The sequence below is a fragment of the Pieris rapae genome, chromosome 13 (genome assembly GCF_905147795.1).
Source record: "Pieris rapae chromosome 13, ilPieRapa1.1, whole genome shotgun sequence".
Lineage (NCBI taxonomy): Eukaryota > Metazoa > Arthropoda > Insecta > Lepidoptera > Pieridae > Pieris > Pieris rapae.
In genome coordinates, this window is record NC_059521.1 from 8,310,209 (window position 1) to 8,333,891 (window position 23,683).

Consider the following 23,683-nt stretch of genomic DNA (forward strand, 5'->3'; position numbering starts at 1 on the left):
TATTACATCTAGTGAAAACAATATAACTCCATAAGCCAACTACAACATAAAACCTAGTAAAAGTAACTTAATATTAGTCAAAAACTGTGCAAATAATAAAAATTCTTACAATAAAGTATTTGAAAAGGAATGTTAGAGTGTATAAAAGTCCTCCCTTTTCATTCAACAGATGGCAAGCTTAATATTTTTAACTGGAAACAAATGTAAATTCTGAAAGCATAAACTAATAAAAAGCAATGAGCATAGACAATGAAAACAGATTAAATGCAATTATTTTAACATGTCAATATAGGGTATTTTTAAACCTAAACAATGTATCACTACAAATATGTTTGAATACCAGATAACATAAAATTTGGAAACAAACCTTGGGGACGGATTTATAAAGTATGTGAAGCAAAGACAAAATTTATAGAAAATGACATTTAGTTATCTTAGTTCTAAATATACTTTAAAAAATTTGGCAAACAGACTTGCACACAATATGTCGCAGTAATTAAATAATGGTATAAATTTAAGTTTAACAAGCATCAATATAACATGTAAAAATGTAAGCTATTAAAAATTTGGCACATAATGAAATACCAATTGTTTAAAAATTCAGGATAAACGTCTTTAGCTACTTAAAACACACTTTATTATTGCTAAATAATGTGCTAAGGACTCTGAAAATTATCTAATTCAAATAATTTATTCTGAATTGTACATGAGCAAAAGATGTGCTTTTAAGTAAAAATAAAAGGCACAAAGTACTCGCTGCCTATCATGACTAATAAAATATGTAAACTCTTTTTTTAATTTTTTTATCTCATTTCATTTCAGATGCAAGTTAGTTGATTAAGTACCTTTCAAACTAAAACTTTTTTTAAGAAAAGTATTAATATAAGTAATTGTCCGCATTATTAGAAAAAAAAATATTTTTGTTGAAATATTAAGTATAAAAACTTGACGCTCTCAAAGTACATAAGCATAGATCATCGGTATTGAGTTATCACTATTTCAGTCACTGAGTCCTCAGCACAGCTAATATCTTCTCACTTTTCCTTTGTCTTTTCATCCACATCTTCATCACTCAATTCCTCTTCAATCTCTTCTACCTCTAACTCTTCTTCCAGCTCCTCATCTGAAAATTCTTCTTTCTGAAATTTCAAACATTTAATTATATTTCACAAATCACTGAAATTAAGACTAATTTCATTGTAACATTATTAAACAAGTTTTTGGAGCTGGGTTATACAAAAATCATTCTTGTTTGAATTTTTTCAAGTTAGCCCATGGACACTCACATTGGCTGAGCCAGAAGACTTGCAAGTGCGTTGCTGGCCTTTTACGAAATTGGTACGCTCTTTTTTTTTAGGACCCCCCTGGTCTTGAATGATCGTATAGAATATTAATTATTGAATTGCATAAGATGATATATTCAAGAAGTCAGATTTGGCCTCAAGCACACTGAATTATACAGACCTCTGCCGGTTGCGTCATGGCGCTTGCTGTTGTGAATTCATCCAATGTCGATTCTGAAAGTTAAACATACGAAGAACTGTATAAGTGCAAATTTCGTACTTAACGCCTTCTTGTTCCGTTAATATAATCACGAATTTGTAAGACTGTTAGTCAGGCACAGAAACCTGACTAAAGAAAAATGAGCAAAACTGCATTTATGGAATAACATCGATAACAATTGAATTGTATGAATCTTATTTTCACAAGTACATTTAAAAAATAGAACTATTCTTTCGTATATAATTGGACTGGAATTTGATAACGGATGGAAACGAAAGACTAATACTGTGCAAGATATTAGAAAACACCACATACCGAGATCTCGTTCAGGGGTGTCTCGCGGTGCGTCTTGTATCAGTGATAAAGTCATTTTACCACTGACAACCAACTGTAAAAATAACTATTTACTTAAATTTCTAATATGTAGTAATAAAATTTAGAAAAAATCACCACTAACATTTTTCCACTATTATAATTAACAGATTTTTCAGACATTAAAATTATATCAAGGGTAATTTCGTACAAAATGAAGGTATATATTCTAATTTGTGTCTCAGCTCATAATATTGTCTTGAGCACTGTTAAATTAAAAAATTAAATACAAAATTCATACAAATTGGTTTGACACTTCTTGAAACTAGTTTTAAGTTTGATCGACGTTCTAGAACACGGGTTAAATTATAAATACTGTATTTATTTGAATATGAATTTTTATCATGTTCATAAAAACAATTCAATATTGATTAGTGATTTAAGAAATAAAATAACGATATAAATATAGGTCAACCATCAAAGAAGTTCTGAAAGGAAATAAAGTTATCATTTAATCTCCGCTAGAATGAGTAGAAGCGTGATCTTAAATAGTATTTAAATATCCCCAGTCTAATATAATAAAATTTCGATCATCATAATATATTTATATATGACCCATACGTACGTACCGGTGCGTTCTTCGTGGGTTTCTGTGTGTGTGTACGATCCTCAAAGTCAGTTATGAGCACTCGGGACTGCTGCGGGATCTCCGTTTCCAAGAATATGGACTTCACTTCTTCAGCCTGGTGTTCTTGCTGTAAAATTCTTTTAATTAAATGCCTGCGGGTTGGCCGTATAAAGGCAACAAACGCAACCCATAGATACCAAATTTATTAGTAATACATCCATCCATGTCGATATTTGGGGGAGAATTACGCTCTTTTTTTTACCTCAAGGTTGTATTTCCATGGAAATACCTCTACAGTTTCCCGCGTTTTTTGTGCAATGGGAAATGTATAAATGTGTTAAAGAGAACTGTGGAAGATTTCCAGCTATTTTATTGGTTTTACCAATGACAAATGGCAAAAAATTGATATTAAAAATTTCGTTAAATAGATTTTGTCCAAATTTGGAATTATCTGACTACCCATGGTTAGTGAATAAGAGAATATGGCGAGTTAAATGTAATAAAGTTGCGTTTATATCATATAAAAGAATTCGATACAAAAGAAATTACGAGTTGAGACGAAAGTTCTATTCATATAGCATACCTATATCTCTGTAGCATTAGTAAAATGAATTATAATTGATTAAAATCTTTAAATTTATCCTCCTTAACTTACAATAATAATATTTAAAAAAATATTTTTAAATTAATATGTATTGAACTTACCTTTGTTAGTTTTATAGTCATGTATTAATGTATAGGAAAATTTAATTAGCAATCAACTACGGATTAAACAAACACTTCTAGTGATGACAAGACATAACATGGAAAATTAGTAGGAAAAACATGTTAATACTAAATTACACTACTGAGTTTTAAAGAACATATTTTAATGGTGAAAAAGAAGAAACATTGAGCATTTTATTCTTTGAAACAACTTCAATTGGAATGTAAAAAATGTAAATGTAGTCTTAAGCCGACTTCAAAAATATATTATATTTGGATTTATATTGTATTTGTAAAATTATCTATTTCGCCGTGTTTTAATATTTATAAATGTATTTAAAAAATACTGAGAAACTAAAAGTAACATCAAGACAGAGTTTTCATCTAGTATGTATAACTTAGTAAACAGCGCAAATTGTTTTTTAAATAAATTAATCAAAATTGGTTTAGTATTTTTGATGGATATAATATTAAATTACCTAGGTAAATAATATTGACATATATTTGAAGTTAGATTAATTTTTGTATACTAATTTGAATAACCATGATAATAAACAGTCCAATCGTAAGGCTTCTTAATAGAGTACAAAATCTGACATTTCCTTATTAATCATATAATATCTGTACGATATGGACAGTATATTGAGGTCTCACCGAAGGTTTCGGGGGCGCGATGGGTCTTTCACCCGCCCATGTGCTGCCATCTACCGGGTGAGCCGTTACCTCCATACCTAATACCTATAACATTATATAATAAAACTCTGTCATTGGAGGATAAATGGAGCAGAGGAAACAAATAGAATTTTGATACTGGGTTTCTTACTATTTATTTATCATTTAGGTACTTACTTTGACAGCCGAGCCCTCGTTATCTTCGATCTCGTTCTTTGGTGAATCTTCCTTTAGCGCTTCAGCTAAAAGTTCTGGCGTAGATGGTCCATCTTTAGTAGCAACCTCCCTTTCCTCTTTGAGAAAATCTTCCGTTGATTTTACTGTATTGGACTCCTTTAAATTTTCTATAACTAAATCATTTTTACCACTTTCGTTTTCCACCTTGTCATTTTCTTGAAACAGTTTTTCTTCAATATCTGTCGGAATTGCATCTGAAAGAGATTTAATTGGCTCTGGGGTGAGTTCTTTAGTATCTAGGATGATTAATTCTTCGTCAGATGGCTCTTTGGATGATTGTGTAAATTTAGGATCAATGGAGTCAATTTTGACCAGGGCTACATGATCAGGTGTGATACATGCTTCGGGTTCTGGTGATATAGAGACCTCCCTTTCTTCCTGGTTGAGAAGTTCAGGAATGGCATCTTCCTCAGAGGAAGATTCGTAGAGTTCTTTTAATTCTTTTTCTAAGGATGAATCTTTTATAAAGAATTCATTTTCTTCCATCTGTTCTTTATCTTCTTTTAACTCGGTTGGCTCTTTTGCATTGGAAGACTGTTTATTTTCAAAAGATAATTGTTTTGGTAATGATTCGATTTCTTCTATGTTGGAAGGTTTGGGATATGGTTCTGTTTGGTCAAGACAAGTGTCTAAAGACTTTATAGGTGAGTCCTCCAATTTCAACGACTCATCGATACCATCCAGTGGATCTGGGGGACTTTTTTCAGATTCTACAGATAAATCTTCTTGTTCTTTAAGAGATTCCTCTAATTTAGGTGTAATATGTTCTGGGGACAACTCTTTGAGATCTTCGAAAGTGTTTTTAAGCTCTGAAGATTGGTCAAAGGATAATTCAGGTTCAGGGTGAGTTTCTGTTTGATTTAAGGATAGGTCTTGTTGGATAGGGATTGTATTTTTTAGTTCCGATGAGTTATTATTTTTTTCTTTTGAATGTTCAATTTCTTTTTGAACTGCAGATTCAGAAGTTTCGGATTCAGTAATGATTTCCTCTGAGGATTGAGTTACGGAAGGATTATCTCCTGTGTCTGTTTCAGACTGTTCATCATTCACACTTTCTTTTATTTTAGCAATTTCTTCTTGTATGGTTGTAAGGGTTTTATTGGATGTGTGTTCTTGTGTATTATGAGCGGAGTGCGACTCAGGGGATGATTCCTTACATTCTGATAAATTTTGCTTGCACTGCGGCGAATCTGTTTGTTTCTTCGGCTCTTGATATTCGCTGGTCACAATTTGAACTGGACCTGTATTTAATAGAATTGTTCCATTCGTGTACGGGCGTGTTTGGCTATCTTGGGATTCCTGGAATTTACACAAAATATTATTAATCTTCTGTAAAGCTTTTAAAGAGAGTTTATTTTGATTAGTAAAGAAGTAATATAAAATTAAGATCTACTACGTTTCAACAACTACAACTTTTCAAACAAAGTTTAAAGCTAGATAAAAAAATTCAAAAACAAGTGTCTTGGACACACATCACGCTAATTAAATCTTAACTACTTAACTCTACGACAAGGCAGAACAAGCAAATACTGATTACTAAGTAGCTAATACTAACAAATCTTTTTTACTGTTAATTTTATTTGAAAGAGTTAAGGTTAAATCGGGCGAGGTAGCATCGTAAACAGACAGATGGTAGACGATTAAGACCACAGAAAAGAATTTAAAAAATGGAGTGATAAAAAAATATTTCGACGCAAGATGAAGAAATTAGGTATACCTCAGGGTAACTCTCTCGGACAAAATCATTAACTTATTCATACATTTGTTAAGAATAAAAACATAAACGACTGCAAAAAGCATAAAATGGCTGATGAAAGGGATAAACATAAAAAAGGAGATGCTGTCAACACATATCCACGTCATGCAAGACCTGTCTTTGCTGGCTCGCTTCCATCTGCTGTTGCACCTCCGCTACCAGGCCAGATATGGCCGTGACAACTGTGACCAATAATTAGGACATGAGCATTCAAAAATAAAACTTCTACCGCACTTTACGTCTAGGTTAAATGCATACAGATTTTCAAATGATTTGATAAAATAAGAAATGAATTAAATTCATAAAAATATATCCTGTATATAAGTTACTTAGATTTAAAGGGTAAACTTCATCTTATTAATCAACTATTTGGTGATTTGTGTTTCCAATAATAAAGGAAAAACGTAATTTATATTATGAAGGACATGTCTAAAATAGTTTCGTTGATATAGCACGCTTGCATCCTGGAATGCGGCCAAAACTCGATTTACGATAATTTACTACCAGTATTTGCGCATCATATATAATACTTTCAATTAGAAAGTAAATTCTGTAAAAAAAATATTATTAATATAACGTCCTATAATAATGGTTACGGTTATTTGTGGGAGGTACAAAACATATTTCTTTTTCGGGGTACATAAGCATTCCGACCATGTGCCTAGAAACCGCCATAACACATCGTTGATTGTTTAAGAATGGAGGTAGAAGGGAAATAATAAAATGAATACTGTATTAGCATACATTATAATATGTTTCAATTAAATCCTCACTGATGTTTTGTTATTTATTACTTATTGGTAGAATAAATACTATTGTTGCGTAGCGCGAAATTTCTTCCGAATAATTTATGTGTTACATAGCTATTTGGTACTTTATCCATACATTGTGAACAGACATAAACTCTTATAAAATCCGTATTACCTTATTAAATTCACATAGGTACATATGTTTATTATTTCCCTCCTAATCCTTTTCTACAAGCATTCAGAACCGTCACCATGCCTCAAGCATCTAAACGCCTAACCAACGAAAAATCACGCAACTCATTTCTAATATTGGACTTGGATCAATCATTCATACATTGGCAATAAACTACAATTTCAAGTGTTAAATATAGACAAAATATAGGTTAACAAAATAGAATCAACAGAGGATTCAAGCCTTAGCCCGTAGCACGAAAATATTAGAATCGATGAATAAACCAAATTGTCGATTTCTAGAAAACGTTTGATTACGATGAGCAATATAAGCCTTGATAATTTTCAAAGATATAATAAAAAATATATTACAAATCAAAGACTTCTTTGTCTACTGTACAATGCTACTTCTAGGGCTATTCGAATTTATAATAAAACAATTGAATAATTATTTGTAATTTCAGTTTTTCAGTTGTTTTAATATATACTTACGGTGTCGTTAAATTTTCCAGTAATTTCTTCCTAAAACCTTTCATTTAGGTTTCTTTAGTAAGCAATTTAATTTTAGATATAAAAAAATAATGTAGAGGAAGAAGAGAAGAACACGGAGGTTGGGGAGGCCTGCTTTAGACAGTATAATAGTACTGCAAGAGTATAGAATCAAAAGCTGATTAACAACGTATTATTCATATATCATTCGCATACGAAATCGTTTATATTACGCATCAACAAACGAGCTTCTTTCGTATACGTTAAATATAGAAATCGCCTAAATATTTACATCGCAAACTGAATGAACTGACGGGAATTGAAATTTGAATGAACTTCTAAATCTGAGGCAAAATAATAACTTTCAAATTGTAACATGCTCGAAATCATCGACTCCAATATAAACATGCTAAGGGCGCGTACACACGAGAAAAGCGCATCGCTTTCCACCTAAGGCAGGTTTAGTACCGCATCGCGTTGTGCAAGCTGACCCATGATGCGTTGCATTGCGCGTTCCGTCTCCTCTAAACGGGCGCGCAGGGCCGCTATCTCGATATCTCCTGAATGCCAAACTCCTTTCAATAACCTTGTATGGGGCAAGCAGGGATTTCTATCTACAACTAACATTCTAGGGGCTAGGTGTAATATAAAGTAATGTCTGTAAGGTATATAATATGTAGTGCCATTGGGATGTGTTAGGTATCCGGTATCGATAGACTATAGCCGCAATATTTGAAAAGTTTATATTTTTGAAGTGAAACTTCTAATGCGACTTCCATCAAGGTTGTGTGAAACGTTTAAAAAAGCTACGCGCTGTTTTAGAAAGAAACAGCTAGTATTAATGCGTGGCACTCATGCGTTAGCAACGATTAGCGTCCAATATTCCAATGCAATGGAGAGATATATCGGTATCGGATGCATCCCTAATTATTTCATTCACAAAGATGCGGTCATTGTGATAAAATTTATTTTAAAATATGATTTCACTAAAATCAAGTTCTACCCCTTCCGATTTTACGAATTCCACATTACGAAGTTTCACATCTTCCACGCGGTCTCTCCACTATTTCTTTTAATCAACACGTGTGACATTTTGTAGTGTATTTGCCTGTTACTAAAATCATATTAATCTGCGCCGGAAAAAAGGGTACTAATTAAAAATTTATGTATACGAGTCCTTGCAAATGGCCTAAATAAAATAATTAGTACTCACTCGCATCAGTTTCCTTGTGTCCTGGGAGCGTGTTAATTAAAATTGTGTAAATACAAACCATAATAATTTCTGATATGTCATATCATGTAGCGTATTTTAATGATTCTAATTACACAATGTAATGAAACATTACAAGCCTTTTAGATTCTAAAATTATGATCATTACTGTGAATGAAATATGAAAGATAAAAAAACAATGCTTACCTAGTTTATCAGGCGAAGTTCTAGAATCGTCTCGAAACACTCGTCTTCTGAACTGAGGGTCTGGAGTAACTGGGTCGTATGGAATCGCGGTGCGTTTGAATATAATCTGAAGAATAAAACATACGTATATGTGGCATGTTTAAAACAAAATTAAAAGAAAAAGCAATCTTAGAGTCTGTTTCACAATGTCCGCCTAAGTTCCAAATAGGCTATTTATTACTTATTGGTAGGATAAACTAGTGTTTGTTGCGTTTCATGACTGTCAGATAGCGCTATTCGTCATGAAATGCGAAGTTTTTTATTCTGAACTTTATCTGCCGAATAATTTGTGTTGCATAGCTATTTGGTACTTTATTCAAACATTGTGAACCCTTAGATTACATTTAATCAAACAAAAGTCGTGTAGGATCTTAAGTGTGTGTAAATGTATGAGTATGTGAATTGGCGTGTGTGAGTGTGGTTGACGGTTGTTATTTTAGAAACCTCATATATAACGCTTATTTAAAATATTCATGTGCCGTCAATATGTACCGGAAGTTTCGATTCCCAGCAAAATCGTGTCAAGGTCTGGTTAAATACAAAAAATGTGACCACATGTATATCTCACCTTACTGAGCGTATACACGAAGAAGACAATGATGCAGATGGTGTAGATGGGCATGACGAAACCCATGGATGACTTGGGAGCAGTCACCGGTCCGCCTGGAGAACCAAGCGGTGGCCGCATGCCAGGAATTGGTGGTGGCTGTGGATTTAAAGTAAATCTATAAGCATATAAACACGTAATACAGGCATAGATGTTTGAAGGACACATAGTCTAAACCATCATTTCTCAGCCATTTTTATGTCGCGACCGACGAAACGCCAAAAATTTAAGTAAAATTATAGTAGTAGGTATGTAAAGTGAAACGAATCGGTTGTATTTATATGTAGTTTGTATTTATTAAGAGCAGTGTTAGCTTCAGCGTGCGAGTCTCATTACTGAGGTCGTAGGTTCGATCCCGGGCCAATGGACCAAAGGACTTTCTTTCTATGTGCGCATTTAACAATTGCTCGAACGGTGAAGGAAAACATCGTGAGGAAACCGACATGTCTTAGACCTAAAAATTGACGACGTGTGTCAGGTACTGGAGGCTGATCACCTACTTGCCTATTAGATTAAAAAATGATCATGAAATAGATTCAGAAAACTGAGGCCAGGACCTAAAGAGGTTGTAGCCCCACTGATTTTTTTATTAATTATTCTTCAAAAGACTGCCACCCTCTTTTAAAACAAACTCGACCTCAATGCTCGCGATCCACCGCTTGAGAGACGATTTTCTAAACGAAAAGAACTTGTTCGTGTTATTTTTCGTCCCATCCGAGACTGAAACCAATCAAGCATTAGCGACACATAACTAACTCTTAAAAATGCTACACTAACACTATTACTACCTTAAATAAAACTTTGCTAAAGCGTTATGTTATTGCCGCAGCATTCGAGAAGAAATTCCCGTAAGAGTCAGAGTAAGATTCATAATCGAGTCACAGCGCTGATTATGACTTGTCAATATGACATGCTTAGCGCTGACCCAACTGATTCTCACCCTCACTGGTTTTCCTAATCACTTACCTTGTACACACTAGGTTTATCCATGTTCTCACAAGAGCAACCAATAAATTATGATTAACGCGCGTCAGTCGATATGACGAACATCAAACTGAATTGAATTCATAAACACCGGTAGCTGTTTACGACGTCGTGGTTTGATGCTTTCCTGTTTTCTATAGAACCGGGTAAGCTTGCGACTAGTCGCACCGTTAGCAACGCATTAAAGGCCCTAAAAACCTATGGCCTTATTGCATCTATGTTTTCTGTACTAGACGAAAGGTATTTGCTTATACACCTACTTATTTACGACTGGCCCGGCACAAGAAATAGAAGCTGGAACAGGAAGCGAAAAAGAAAGCCATGAACAGAGTCAATTGGAACAAGCTGGAGGAGGCTTTTACCCGCGAAGGGGTTCCGATCGACGGTCCAAAATTTTAATAAGATAATGTAAAAAATATAAGATGTATACTATCTTTGTTATCATGATTGAAAATTAAACGGGATTTATTATTATTAACAAACGACACTCATACATAGTACATAAAAAAATATAAGATTTAATTTACCAAGCAATTATAGGCTAACAATAAACACGAATAGATAAATACATCGATTCTTAAAGTAAAGGAGAATTGTTTTCAAAGTGTGAGGGGAGCAACTATGGATCCCAGACTAGACAGGATATCAGTGAGTCTTTGTTTTGGTGTTTTTGGCCAAAACAATTACTCCTGAAAGGAGGGACAAATGATGATGATGGGATGCCTGGGGTATCTTGAAACGATACATATATTAATTTTCTCCAATGACTATAAGCATGTTAGCTTTTTGATATAAAATAAAATAAACATAATATATTTTCCTTATGAAGGCTTTATCAATAAGCTTGACGATTTATGAATTAACTAATTACGGCTCATAGTATTAAAAATATATTTGTTGTTCCTTATAATCGAATCATGGGCCACCAATGATCGCATTAACCTAACGTTTTTAAACCAACAGTCATAAATATGGAACGCAAATCGTTGCGCACAGACGAATCAACGACAGTCATACAAATTCTGTTTAAGCTTTGAAGTGTCGCATCGTATTTTTAATCAATGCCGCAGAAAATCAATATCTGCCAACTCAAAGATGTCTTCTAAAAGACTTTACACCAATGCATTTACATTTACATCACAAACACATTAAAAAACAACGCAACGTTAAACCTTTATAAATATTACATAATAGGGGGACAAAGGTGCCTGCGGGTACCCAAAAATTTTTAATAGTGCGTTGCCGGCCTTTTGAGGGAGGAGTACAATCGAATTTTGAGTTAGAAGTCGTTATTCTCAGGGAAGACCCCCACCAGGAATCCACAGTTTGCTAGTTCGCAAAAGAAAACGCCTTGTGAAACAGACTGTGGAAGGCTTCCAGCCATCAAGGTGATGTTGGTGTAATTTAGAAAAAGACAAATTTCTGAAAGTATAGGAACTGACACGAAGCAAATCTTTTGTCAGTTCACTCTACGGCCAATTTAGAACGTCTGTTAATCTGAACCCTTTTTGAGAGGTTAGGTTTCGCTGAGGGTACGAAGACTAATGGCGGTCGATGTCGATTTGAGTTTGAGTTTAACGAGTATCCAAAAATTATGTAACGTTGTATATTGGGCGATGCGCGGGAGTTGCGTCTATTTATATTGTCATGTATGTCTAGGCCGGCAATGTGGGTCGTTACCAATGTCAGCGTCAATACAACGTGCTAGTTTCCTTAACGCCTTATCTCAAACGGGCTAGTAAACCATAGAGTTAGGAACCATAGCTTTAGGCTTTTATTACCATTGTTGACCTCTATTCATAGACTAATACACGTTTAACTTAACGTTCATAATATTAGGTATACCTAAGTCTTAATTGCTTTTTTTTCGCTTTTCATGATCGCCAAAACACGATGGTTAATATAGCAGATTTGTATACGAGATTATTTTAAACAATAGTGCTCACTACTACACTGGAGTTTTAGACACATAAACGCCTCAGTCAATAGAATTTATTCTACTAACATTATCATTACATTTGTCAATATTATTTACATGATTGTCAACTCAAAGAACATCTTGTAATAGACATAGAACTGTAATAAGTATATCTGTTTACGAAGGCTTCTCTTAATCTTTAGAACCAAAAAGGGTTAAAGCCAGTTTTATCAGCTCTCAACATTTCTCGTTACTCTCATCAGAATTTTAATAGGATACGTTTAATTTAAAATATATTTCATATCATTTAAATAATTTGCTACATGTATTAAACAGTACGATAATTGTAGATTGGAGAAATTCTGAAGGAAAATTACGATAAGAAATATTTCGTGCAATAGTAACAACATCACGTAAATATAACAACCAACAAAGGTTATATACCTTATACCTATACATGAAAAAGGTTGCAACGTATTTTTAATCTTGTGAGTATGTCACTACCGGAGTACCATAGCTTTTATTTTTCTAATCTCTACCCATGTCCAGATGACTCAAGCAAGCGTAACAAGCATTTGGCAGGTATTCAAAGGGCGATAATAAATCGATTAGCTGACCGCTGATGCAAGTGGCACTGCCCTGCATTGTTAACTTGATACTGACTGACTTAACGAGGTCGTTTACTAGCTTTTGGATCACATTTGAATTTGGAACGAGATATTACTTAATAGCTGGCATAGAACTTGTTAAGCAAGAATAAGATTGAACCAAATAACGCAAGGAATTTCTAACATTGTTATCATAACAGAGTATCACTATCGCTCTGATACTAAACCTGTTCAATTGTCTCCCTTCTTCATAGAAAAGCAGGCAAACGGGCTGCAGGCTCACCTGATATTAAGTGATAAGTTCAGGGCTCGCGAGTGCGTTTGCTGGTCTTTTCTTTAAGAATCAAGAAGAATTGGTACGCTCTTTTCTTTAAGAACCGTTAAAATGCAGCTACCACTCGCTGCTTAATAGTGGCAGTAGAAACACTTGCGGACGTCAATCCGGGTAGAATTTCGTATTCTGCCTTGACGTCCGTTGATGAAACTAAAATGAGCATAAAATTGGCTCCTTGTGTTACTGTATAGGGAATTATCTAGAGAGATCTGTGCACCAGGGTACTTCGCTCTTCCAACGATGATTCAATGAGATAGTTGATAAATTAGTAGGTTAAGACTTACTACTAAAATAAATATATAGGTTTGCATGAGATACTTGTACACACCAGAAGTGACTGACAGTGATAATGTTGGAAGGAATGGATGGGATGAGAGTTGGAGGATGCTAGTGTTTAAATTAATTTTAAACTAGTAATTCAGTTTCTTCATAGTTTAGTGCAGCCACTTGGTGATTATTATTTTAAATTCGTAACTTCATAAGGTAAACATTTAGGATCCTATTAAGTTTATTGTATTGTATTGCTGACTTGATTGATCAGAAAGTTGGCGTTACTATAATTTAGTTTTATATTGGTCCTTCCTACTATACACCAAGGGACTGAAAAATATTCTAGCGGGTGAATCATGGAATTAAAAAAAAACATCGCAGTCGTACTCTTTGTATATTATTCAAAATGTTATCTATTATCTAGGCTTTACATAACAACAGGCCACTCATTAGGGAAGCATGTGTAACACAATATGGTCTTTCGGTGGACATGTCGTATTAACATGAGAATTGTGTGGGAACTTTGGCTAACGGTGCTTCCGACACGGCCTTCTTGCTTATTCATGTTGTTTTACAGACTTTAAAAAGGATTGTTAATGAGTAGAGACACCAAGCTCTTGGGAAGTTTTCCTCAAATTTATTATTTTAAGATTTGAAATGAAGCACCCAAAAATCTACGAGTATTCAGTGGCATACCTTAACAATTTGTCCAGTATTTTACGATCCAAGTAACAAATACCAAAGAGAATCTATACCGTACATAAACTAAGTGATGGAAATTATTCGAGTAATATTCATCGCTTTGGCATGCGATTGATGTGGTAATTATAATTAAACTCGACTGTAATTCCAGTCGACGTTAGCTTAAGCACACTTAACATTCCTTATTTTGTCGCTTGATAATAAAACTTTACACTATTCTATATTCAGTGCAGTTATACCAATATACTAATAATATTAGACGAAACATGTGTTTTTATGTATGTTTGTTTCAGGGTGTCGGTTTCTTTTTAAAACGCATCGTAAAAATTTACTCTCATCATTTTCATCCCTAATGCGGTAATATAAGTATAACTTCACTATATAGTCTACTGTACTATAGACCGACTTAGTATACTTTCCTCAACCACGGGATCGGTAGGTACCTACGCGAGTAAAACCGCAAGGCTTTGCTGGTACTTTATATAGCGACGTTGAACATATATTGTATAAGGCAAGCCAAAAGTAAATGGAGCTACCTTTTACAGTTTATTAATGTGACTTATATTTTTAGTATTCATTAAATCAATTCTGGAGTGACAATAATAGCAGTACCATTGTATTAGTGAGGACCTAAACACTTAGAACGCGTTAGATCCCGGCTCATTAGTGATTTGTCTTTGTTCACAGTGAATTTACACAGATACATGTAAATTTTTAACGTAATAGGCACATTTAAAACCCAGAGTCGAACGACAGAATCTTAATTAAGTCCAAATATATCTATAGCTTGTTTCCCAGATTTTAATAAATCATTTAAATCATTGTTTATACGTTACTTAAAGAATGGTTACAAAGCCCAAGTCAAAATGTCCATTGTACAGTTCAATGCGTAAACACGGCGAGGCTAAACTAGAAACATATATTAGTGAGGAAATTAGCCATATGGAACCGAGTGACACACGAAGTAACATTGAATTGAACACAATACAACGCTCCAAAAATAATGACTATGACATCATATGACCAATTCTTTGTACAAAACACCGCACAAGACGCAAGAAACGGAGTTCAAGTGCCATTCCACAGCTGAAAATATAACCAACATAGTGTTACGAAGACGGGTCAACTGCAATGTTTTTAGATTTTTCCACTACTTAGAGAACTTTTCAGCAGGCTGAAATATGATTTATGAACGTTTCGGGAGAGGGTCAATCACATATTAGAAAATCGAAATTTACGTAATGTTGCCGTAGTTTTCAGGAGGCTGAAACATTTTTTCAGTCGGTTTCAGAACACGTATAGACGAATAGTACACTTTTCAGCAGACCCGTTTTCAGGCGTTTTCAGGCCTGGTTATACCCCTGTGAAGAAGGAATATTCTAGAACGAATTTTCTAGGTGTGGAACAAGCTCTGTTTGATACGCGAAAGAGAGAAAAGATAAGAACCTTCTCGAAGCTAGACCGAGAACTCTAGAACGTCGTACGACAAGCACGTAGCAATGTGCGAAAGAGATAGCAAGTACGCGCGTTCTAGAATTAGGCGATCGCTACTCAGTTGCGCTCCCGCCTAGAAAGTTCTCGTAAACATCGTTCGAGATTCTTCCCAGGGCTATATAAGCGAGCCAAAACGCGATCACTCAGTTCAGTTTTGAATGCGATTCCAAGCGATAAACAGCGAAGAGAAAAAGTGCGAATAAGTGCGAACCAGTGATAAAGTACTGAGTGTTTTAAGTGATTAGTGACAGTGTTTAATTGTGTGTGTTATTAGTGCTTTTCTGTGCGTAACTTCAAGATATTAGTGTAAACGAATTCCTCGTAGATTTTATTAAAATAAACCCTTGAATAAATCGACGGCAGTTTCTATCCGATCCCCTAGCTCGTAACATTTTGGTGTCAGAATTGGGGATAGAAAAATGCCAATTACTCCAAGGGAGAATCAAGAGAAGTTCGTGACAGTGTCTGCAGCAGGTGCAGAGATGCAGACAAAGAAAACGGAGACGTTAAATTCAAAGTTGGAGAACCTGGACCGTAGGTTCTCTGAACAGGAGAAACGATTGCTTGAGTTAGAAAAGGAGGTTCAGTGCCTTAAGATGTCTGGATTTGTGGAATCATCTGGAACGCTGGAAGCACCTACTTTTAATGGTTCTTCTTCTTGGGACGCCTACAAGGTACAGTTTGAGGCTTTATGCAAGATAAACGGTTGGAAAGATAATCAGGCTGTGGCTGCCCTTATGTTGGGACTGCGAGGTGAAGCCCTGGACGTGTTGGAAGTTATGACAGGAGATGTGACGCTGACGCGACTGCTGGATGCCTTGGAGTCACGTTATGGAGACTCACATTTAGAGCCAGTTTACAGGGCTCAATTACGGGAGAGAATGCAGCGATCAAGTGAGAGCTTGCAAGAATGGGGTCTGGAAATAGAGAAGCTGGTAAGGAAAGCTTACGCATCCTTACCAGATGTAGCAGACAAGATTTTAGTGCAAACCTTCATAGATGGAATAAGAGATCGTGAAGTGAGGCTGAGAGTGAACCTTGGTCACCACAAGAACCTGAAGGACGCTCTAGCCCATGCGTTGGAGGTAGAGGCGATTCAGAAAGATCCTCAACCTTACCGCATTAGGGCTGTTACGGAAAGAGCTACTGGTCAACGTGGGCCAACCTGTTACATCTGTGGGGAAGTAGGGCACATGAGGTTTTCGTGCCCTAAGAAAGACTTCCGAGGTGATGTAAAGGCTAGACGTGGAAATACCTTAGTCATCGACGGAGAAGTCAATGGAACTAAGTGTGATGTGACACTTGATACTGGAGCTTCACGAACAGTAATCAGACACCAACTTCTGAAGACATTTTCTAGAAACTCTTCTAGAGGAATTGCACAGCTTGTTACAGCTACGGGTCAACGCATAGCCGATCGGGGAGAAGGTATCGCGACCTTCAAGATTGGTGAACGTTTTTACAGACACAAGGTTGTTCTTGCCGACATAGTGGATGACTGTATAATCGGATTAGACTTTATGAAGTTTTACAAATGTAAGATAGATTTGGAAAAAGGGATATTCAAGTGTGGAGAACAGGAAGTCTCCTTTAAAGGCAACTCTTCAAATTGTGGTTATGACATGTGTAGAGTAATCGATGTGAACGGACAGGCTAGTAAACAACAAGAGTTGAACGCAGTTCGAACAGTTCCGGATAACTATGAGGAAGCCTTGTCAATACATCTAGCAAAGGCAGAGGAACAATTAAAGAAATTTTCTGATTTGTTATCGACCCATGAAAGAGAGCTAAGAAGGTGTTCAGATGATGCGTCTCAAAGGCCAAGTGAAAAAGTCACCAAACAGGACGGAAGGGATGGTAACGTGAGGATGCTTCGAACAGCTACCATTCATTCAGATTTCGGTGGGAGATTGATGCAGATAGCACAGCAAGAGGATTGTGACATTAAACCAATTCTGGACTGGATGAAATCTTCAGCTGTCAAGCCACAATGGAGTGAAGTTGCATCTACAAGTAACACTACTAAGAGTTACTGGGCTGAATGGGACAGTTTAGTTCTACATAATGGAGTGTTATGTCGCAAATTGAAAAATGCTCAAGGCGATCATTTGCAGTTAGTGGTGCCAAGATCCAAGGTTCGCGACATACTAGAAATGTGTCATATTGAGTTATCTAGTGGACATTTAGGAGTAAAAGGGACTCTTAGGAAGGTTAAAGAAATATTTTACTGGATTAATTATCGTGAAGATGTAGAAGAATGGATCAAGAAATGTAAAGCTTGTGCAGGCGATAAGGATCCGCAGACTTGGTCGCGAGGGAAAAGGATCATGATGAAAGGAAGTGATGATGCTCGGGACGAGCATGTCTAAGGAGAGGGTGGTGTTACGAAGACGGGTCAACTGCAATGTTTTTAGATTTTTCCACTACTTAGAGAACTTTTCAGCAGGCTGAAATATGATTTATGAACGTTTCGGGAGAGGGTCAATCACATATTAGAAAATCGAAATTTACGTAATGTTGCCGTAGTTTTCAGGAGGCTGAAACATTTTTTCAGTCGGTTTCAGAACACGTATAGACGAATAGTACACTTTTCAGCAGACCCGTTTTCAGGCGTTTTCAGGCCTGGTTATACCCCTGTGAAGAAGGAATATTCTAGAACGAATTTTCTAGGTGTGGAACAAGCTCTGTTTGATACGCGAAAGAGAGAAAAGATAAGAACCTTCTCGAAGCTAGACCGAGAACTCTAGAACGTCGTACGACAAGCACGTAGCAATGTGCGAAAGAGATAGCAAGTACGCGCGTTCTAGAATTAGGCGATCGCTACTCAGTTGCGCTCCCGCCTAGAAAGTTCTCGTAAACATCGTTCGAGATTCTTCCCAGGGCTATATAAGCGAGCCAAAACGCGATCACTCAGTTCAGTTTTGAATGCGATTCCAAGCGATAAACAGCGAAGAGAAAAAGTGCGAATAAGTGCGAACCAGTGATAAAGTACTGAGTGTTTTAAGTGATTAGTGACAGTGTTTAATTGTGTGTGTTATTAGTGCTTTTCTGTGCGTAACTTCAAGATATTAGTGTAAACGAATTCCTCGTAGATTTTATTAAAATAAACCCTTGAATAAATCGACGGCAGTTTCTATCCGATCCCCTAGCTCGTAACAATAGAATATCGTTTTATTATTCAGATTGGACTAGATCAAAATATTACTTAAGCGCACTGCCACACGATGCGGCGGCGCACCGCAATTATTTATGTTGCGGTGTGACATTGACATTTTACCCCTCCCCGCCTCGTTTCGCAAGACAATTGCGGAGCGACGCATGGCGTGACATGATGTAGTAATTTGTATGTAGTATAACGTTGCGGCACCGCTCCAGCGCCGCACTGCACGTGCCAGTGACAATTTTTTTAGAAATGGAATCGTAATTTTCCGATATGGATTTCTAAGATTTTTTTAGATTTTAAGAGATAGTCGTTGTCTGTCATCTTAGAAGACTGTGAAGAAGAAAAGGGAAAATAATACGGGGTCAAAGTGCCCACAGGCTACTACGTTCTACACTATGTTATCTTCCGATGCTCTAATTTTCAAATTAATGTCAGAGTAGACTTTCAGTTTTTTATCATAGAGTCCTGGTCTTATTGACGTCATCATCAATATCGTCTGAGTAGACGAACATCCAAGAGGATGTTCGCTTTTCTGCAGACAATGACGCTATTTTTCTCACACCAAAGTCGAGAATCTGAATGAGAACGAACGTTGCTGAGAGTGACAATTGTGTCACTCGTGCGCGAACTTCTACGAAAACCGAACGGCGCGGTGACAGTCGTCATGAGCTTGTTCGTCGGTCGGCGTACATAAATGTCACCCAGTTGTCACGCCGTAGCGCATCTACATCATATTCGTAAATCTTGCCAAATTCTGAGACATATTACATAGTTGATTCTGGGTTAGATTTGTTAACCCATTTGATCTTGGAATAACTAAAGATAAATAGAAATTGAAATCATCTTGTTTATAAATCTTAAGAATGTATCCAATGTATTAAAATGGCTACATACTTATTTTCACCTAACATAGACCTATCAGGAAAATGTTAAAGCTTCCTCAGAAAATTTAACCGGAAAAGCTCAGAACTTGGACCATCCTCACCACGCCAACGCTAAACGGCGAAGCGACCCGTCAAACATCTTTAGTCGCTTTATTTTGAAATGATTTCACGGGACACGAACGCAAGCGTGTCACTCTAACTCATACTGATTTGCGTGTCACACTTTAACATATTACTTCTATTTACAAAGCACCTGTAGAACCAGAGACGATAATTCGGTGATAAAACTTCTTAATTTAAAGAAAATTTAGTGGTGGGCAAGCAAGCCCGTTCGGTGAAAGTAAGAAGACCGGCATGCCACTTGCCCAAAAAGTCGATAAAACAGTTATAAAATCACGTAACAAATATAGAAATCTGAGGGGACCTAAAGGGTTACTTTTTCGGTGTTATCAACATAAAAATTAAGTCTTAATTTCCTATGATTACAGAGCGAACTCTGGCTTTATATCAAATTATTTAGGTACGTTTCCATTAACAAACATTTGTGGGACAAAAAAATATTCTTTCCCTATCTTTTGGTTCAATTATTCTTCTCCGTTATATTAAACCAAATTCAAAGTAATCAAATCATGGAAAAAAAACTTACGCAATAAAATATGTAAAAGCATTGGTGTAAATGTTTTCATTTAGAAAAAGCATTATTTGCATTATTAATACAAAACTATTCTATACTCACCATTAGTATACACGAAGCTGCCGTTAAAACATTGGAACTCCATTATACTGGGCAGTTGATAAAAATATTAAAAAACTAGATTGCAGACATACATTGTATTGTGTATACGAGTTATTACGTGTTTATTTTGTATCGCGAACTATGTCACGGGTGACGCTAAGTAATAATATTTAAATATTAGTCATTATTTATAGATAAACATTTATAATTATTGGAAACTTATAAATGACGAAATTAACGAAACACGACTCCCAAATGCATAATTTATTAATTTTCTAATTAACATTTATTTGTAAGCTTACACGTTTTTAAGCAAATGAATAAGATGAATTTACTTAAAACAAGTTTTTTTTAAAATCTAACAAGAGGCAAACGGGCGTGAAGGATCACCCATGGACACCCAAATTGCCACAAGACTCGCAAGAGCGCCGTCGGCCTATTAGGAATTGGTACGGTCTTTAAAGGACCCTCAATCGGAAATACTTCTTTGGGCAGCTAGTTCCACGTAGTAGTGAGGTGCGGCAAAAATTGCCTGAAGGAACGCTCAGTTGTGAAACGACGTCGAGGTGATACGGTTGGAATTTCGTATTCTGCCTCGACGTCCGATCATGAAACTCAGCTGCAGGTATTACTCCGAACAACGCTGAACGCTCTCCAAGTAAACACGGAGTGGTATTTTTAGTAATTTCTATATAAAATATAGTCTCTAGCTGACTATTTGTGAACTATAACACGTTTTTTAATAGAACGAGGCAAATAAGCTCTCCTCACTCCTGATGTTAAGCAACCGCCTATGGACACTCGCACTGCCAGAAGGCTCATAGGCGATAGCCGCACTATTAACGCACTAACGATATGATGAAGCTTTTTCAACTCAATATGATGAATATATAATACATTGGTTGCAATCATTGAGTAAACACAAAGGCTAGATAAAAGTAGGAGTTCATCCCACTAGATTTAAACTGCGTACGCGCAGTACAGTAGCGAAAGCGTTTCAAACAATATCGCCATTATTATTAGGTATACTACATTTGGGCTATTTCGGTAGAAAAGGAAATAAATTATTTTAAATATGGTGGAACCTGGAGAAATCCAATTCAAAAATATTTGTTTTAATTACATATACCTACTCATAGTCAGCATTTAAATATTGCTATTATATATATTATTAAAACCTGTAAGTCGTTACATATTATATATTGTTTGAGTCATTAAATTTTAAAAGAATATGTGTGTACCATAAAATTTTCTGTAAACAAGACTTTCCGCTCCGCTTATAAAACAAGTTTTGGTTTGTAATATGCATGTAGGTTTAATGCATACAATCCGAATTGGGCAATTCGGTCAAGTACACACCATCTTTGGCAGTGCAAACTGTGCCTAATCTTCATCTTACATTAGTGAAAGCAGATTATATGCGTTTACTTTTTAGTACCATTTTAATATTTACCATTTAATATTCATTCAATCCATTCATTTTAAATATCAATTAATAAAAAGACCTAATCACTACAAATGCTACCTCACAATATTTTAATAGCGACTATAATCGACACAAATTATATTTTTTCATTCTATAAAATGAATTGAATATGAAATTGAACATTCATAATTATCATAACTAAACTACAATATTAGGTAACCCTGACTTTTGTCACGATAGAATTTTTTTCTGTGCTGAGCTCTTTTACAATTCAAACTTTTCGATGTATCGTTATGACGTTTGACATAACATTGACAGAATGCGTGCTGCTAATGTCAAATAGGATGTAAGAAAAAATAATATTGCTTAAAACAAATGCTTCAATCAGAGTGATTCCGAGTATATTGATAAAATACATATACAATAATTCAAGTCGCTAATTGTTTGTGGCATTAATCTTGAAAATCCATGTTTTTCACATGGCCAGTTATATGTCGTATGTTCTCGTGTCGGAAAACCAACAAAACTATTTATATATGCGCCAGAAAAACAAACAAAGAATGTTGTATATCATAAAGCATTATAATAATAAACACATTTTCTTTTTTAGTTAATTATATCAATTCGAAATTCATTTTTTTTTATTATTACATATTAAGTTAAGAAAGGACGTCTGTCTGGTCCGCTAGTTCCTAATAATAATGGGGAAGTTTTTACGCTTGATGCCTATTGCCTAAGCGAGCTGTATATCTGGCATAATATTTAGAGTGCTCAGAGTTATTCAGACTAATAATACCTGCAACTGACTTTCGTCACCGGACGTCAAGGCTTCTGCCTTGACAATTCTACCGCGCACCACCACAAAGTAGAACCACCAGCCCACTGAAGTATTTCCGAACTAACTCGACTTGGGGCTTTTTAGAGCGTACTTAAGTCTTAAAAGAGCTTTGGAGCAATGATGATGCCCTGATGATGCTTATTTGCTTCTTATTATATAAAAAAATATTGTACTTACATAAAATAACCATATGGACTAATAACCATATGATTGTGTGCTTGAATAAAATAAACACTTGATTTTTAATCTGTCAAATAGCTTCTAATTAATTTTTACTTGTTTCTTCTTTCATTAGATTTGACCTTAGACAATACCATTTAAGGGTAAAATCGCTATACCACACCTAATGTTTTCTGCTATTGTACGTACTTGGTTTTCTATTTCATATATATTATTTATCTATGTAATCTGTTTTAGCTTTGTTTATTGTTTAAGTATTTTATTTTATAATATGTGTGTTAGCTGTAAGATTAATAAACTATGCCCATATAGTCGGTAATGTAGGTTAAGAATTTATTTTAACTCAATTGCCTAAGACTAAACCCGTTAGCAATATACATGCAAATAATCTTCAACATAATTGTCAAGTGACATTTGACATAAATTCTAAACGTCACTGTCTAACCCAGTATAATGGATTTCCGATGGTATCTGCTTCACTAAGCGATTACGCACCAATCACTACTGACCTCCAGTTCGAAGTACACAGATAGAGGAGACCGTACCCTAACGTGTGGGGGCATCTGCTGTCGACTGGGTGGAGGCACACCCGGGGGTATGGCACGCCCTCGCTCTCGTAGTGCTGGATGGGGTCCCACACTGCGTACAGGCCGCTCCTGTTTTACTGCTGTTGAAAGAAGACTCGTTAGGAGAAGGATGATAGTATCAGGTTTAAATTAATAGAAAAACCGAGCTATATTTAGGTTTTAGCACAACAATTGTTAATATTTTTGTAGAAAATTATACTTATTCATAAACGTACTAGCTTTAAAAAATATTAATTTTTCCTTTATATATAAAGTGGTAAAACATATTTATTAA

At 35.5% G+C, this 23,683-nt stretch overlaps 1 protein-coding gene across 8 annotated transcripts in view; it reads right to left on the minus strand.

Moving 5' to 3' along the window:
• Positions 1-3: 3 nt before the first annotated feature.
• Positions 4-23,683, minus strand: part of LOC111000188 (J domain-containing protein DDB_G0295729) — a 34,025-nt gene continuing 10,345 nt past the window's right edge. Inside the window, exons 3-14 of one of the 8 annotated variants that reach the window (XM_022269555.2) lie at positions 23,332-23,489; positions 9,247-9,384; positions 8,640-8,745; positions 8,436-8,456; positions 7,691-7,782; positions 5,215-5,356; positions 3,998-4,251; positions 3,803-3,886; positions 2,445-2,570; positions 1,819-1,891; positions 1,465-1,517; positions 8-1,139 (exon numbers count right to left, since the gene is read on the minus strand). In XM_022269555.2, the coding sequence (XP_022125247.2) occupies positions 1,035-1,139; positions 1,465-1,517; positions 1,819-1,891; positions 2,445-2,570; positions 3,803-3,886; positions 3,998-4,251; positions 5,215-5,356; positions 7,691-7,782; positions 8,436-8,456; positions 8,640-8,745; positions 9,247-9,384; positions 23,332-23,489 (1,352 nt within the window). In that variant the 3' untranslated portion in view covers positions 8-1,034. Of the gene's footprint in view, positions 1,140-1,464; positions 1,518-1,818; positions 1,892-2,444; positions 2,571-3,802; positions 3,887-3,997; positions 5,357-5,927; positions 5,996-7,690; positions 7,783-8,435; positions 8,457-8,639; positions 8,746-9,246; positions 9,385-10,251; positions 10,631-23,331; positions 23,490-23,683 lie in introns of those variants that run through there. The other 7 variants (XM_022269554.2, XM_022269551.2, XM_022269549.2 and 4 more) reach the window with 7 other exon arrangements.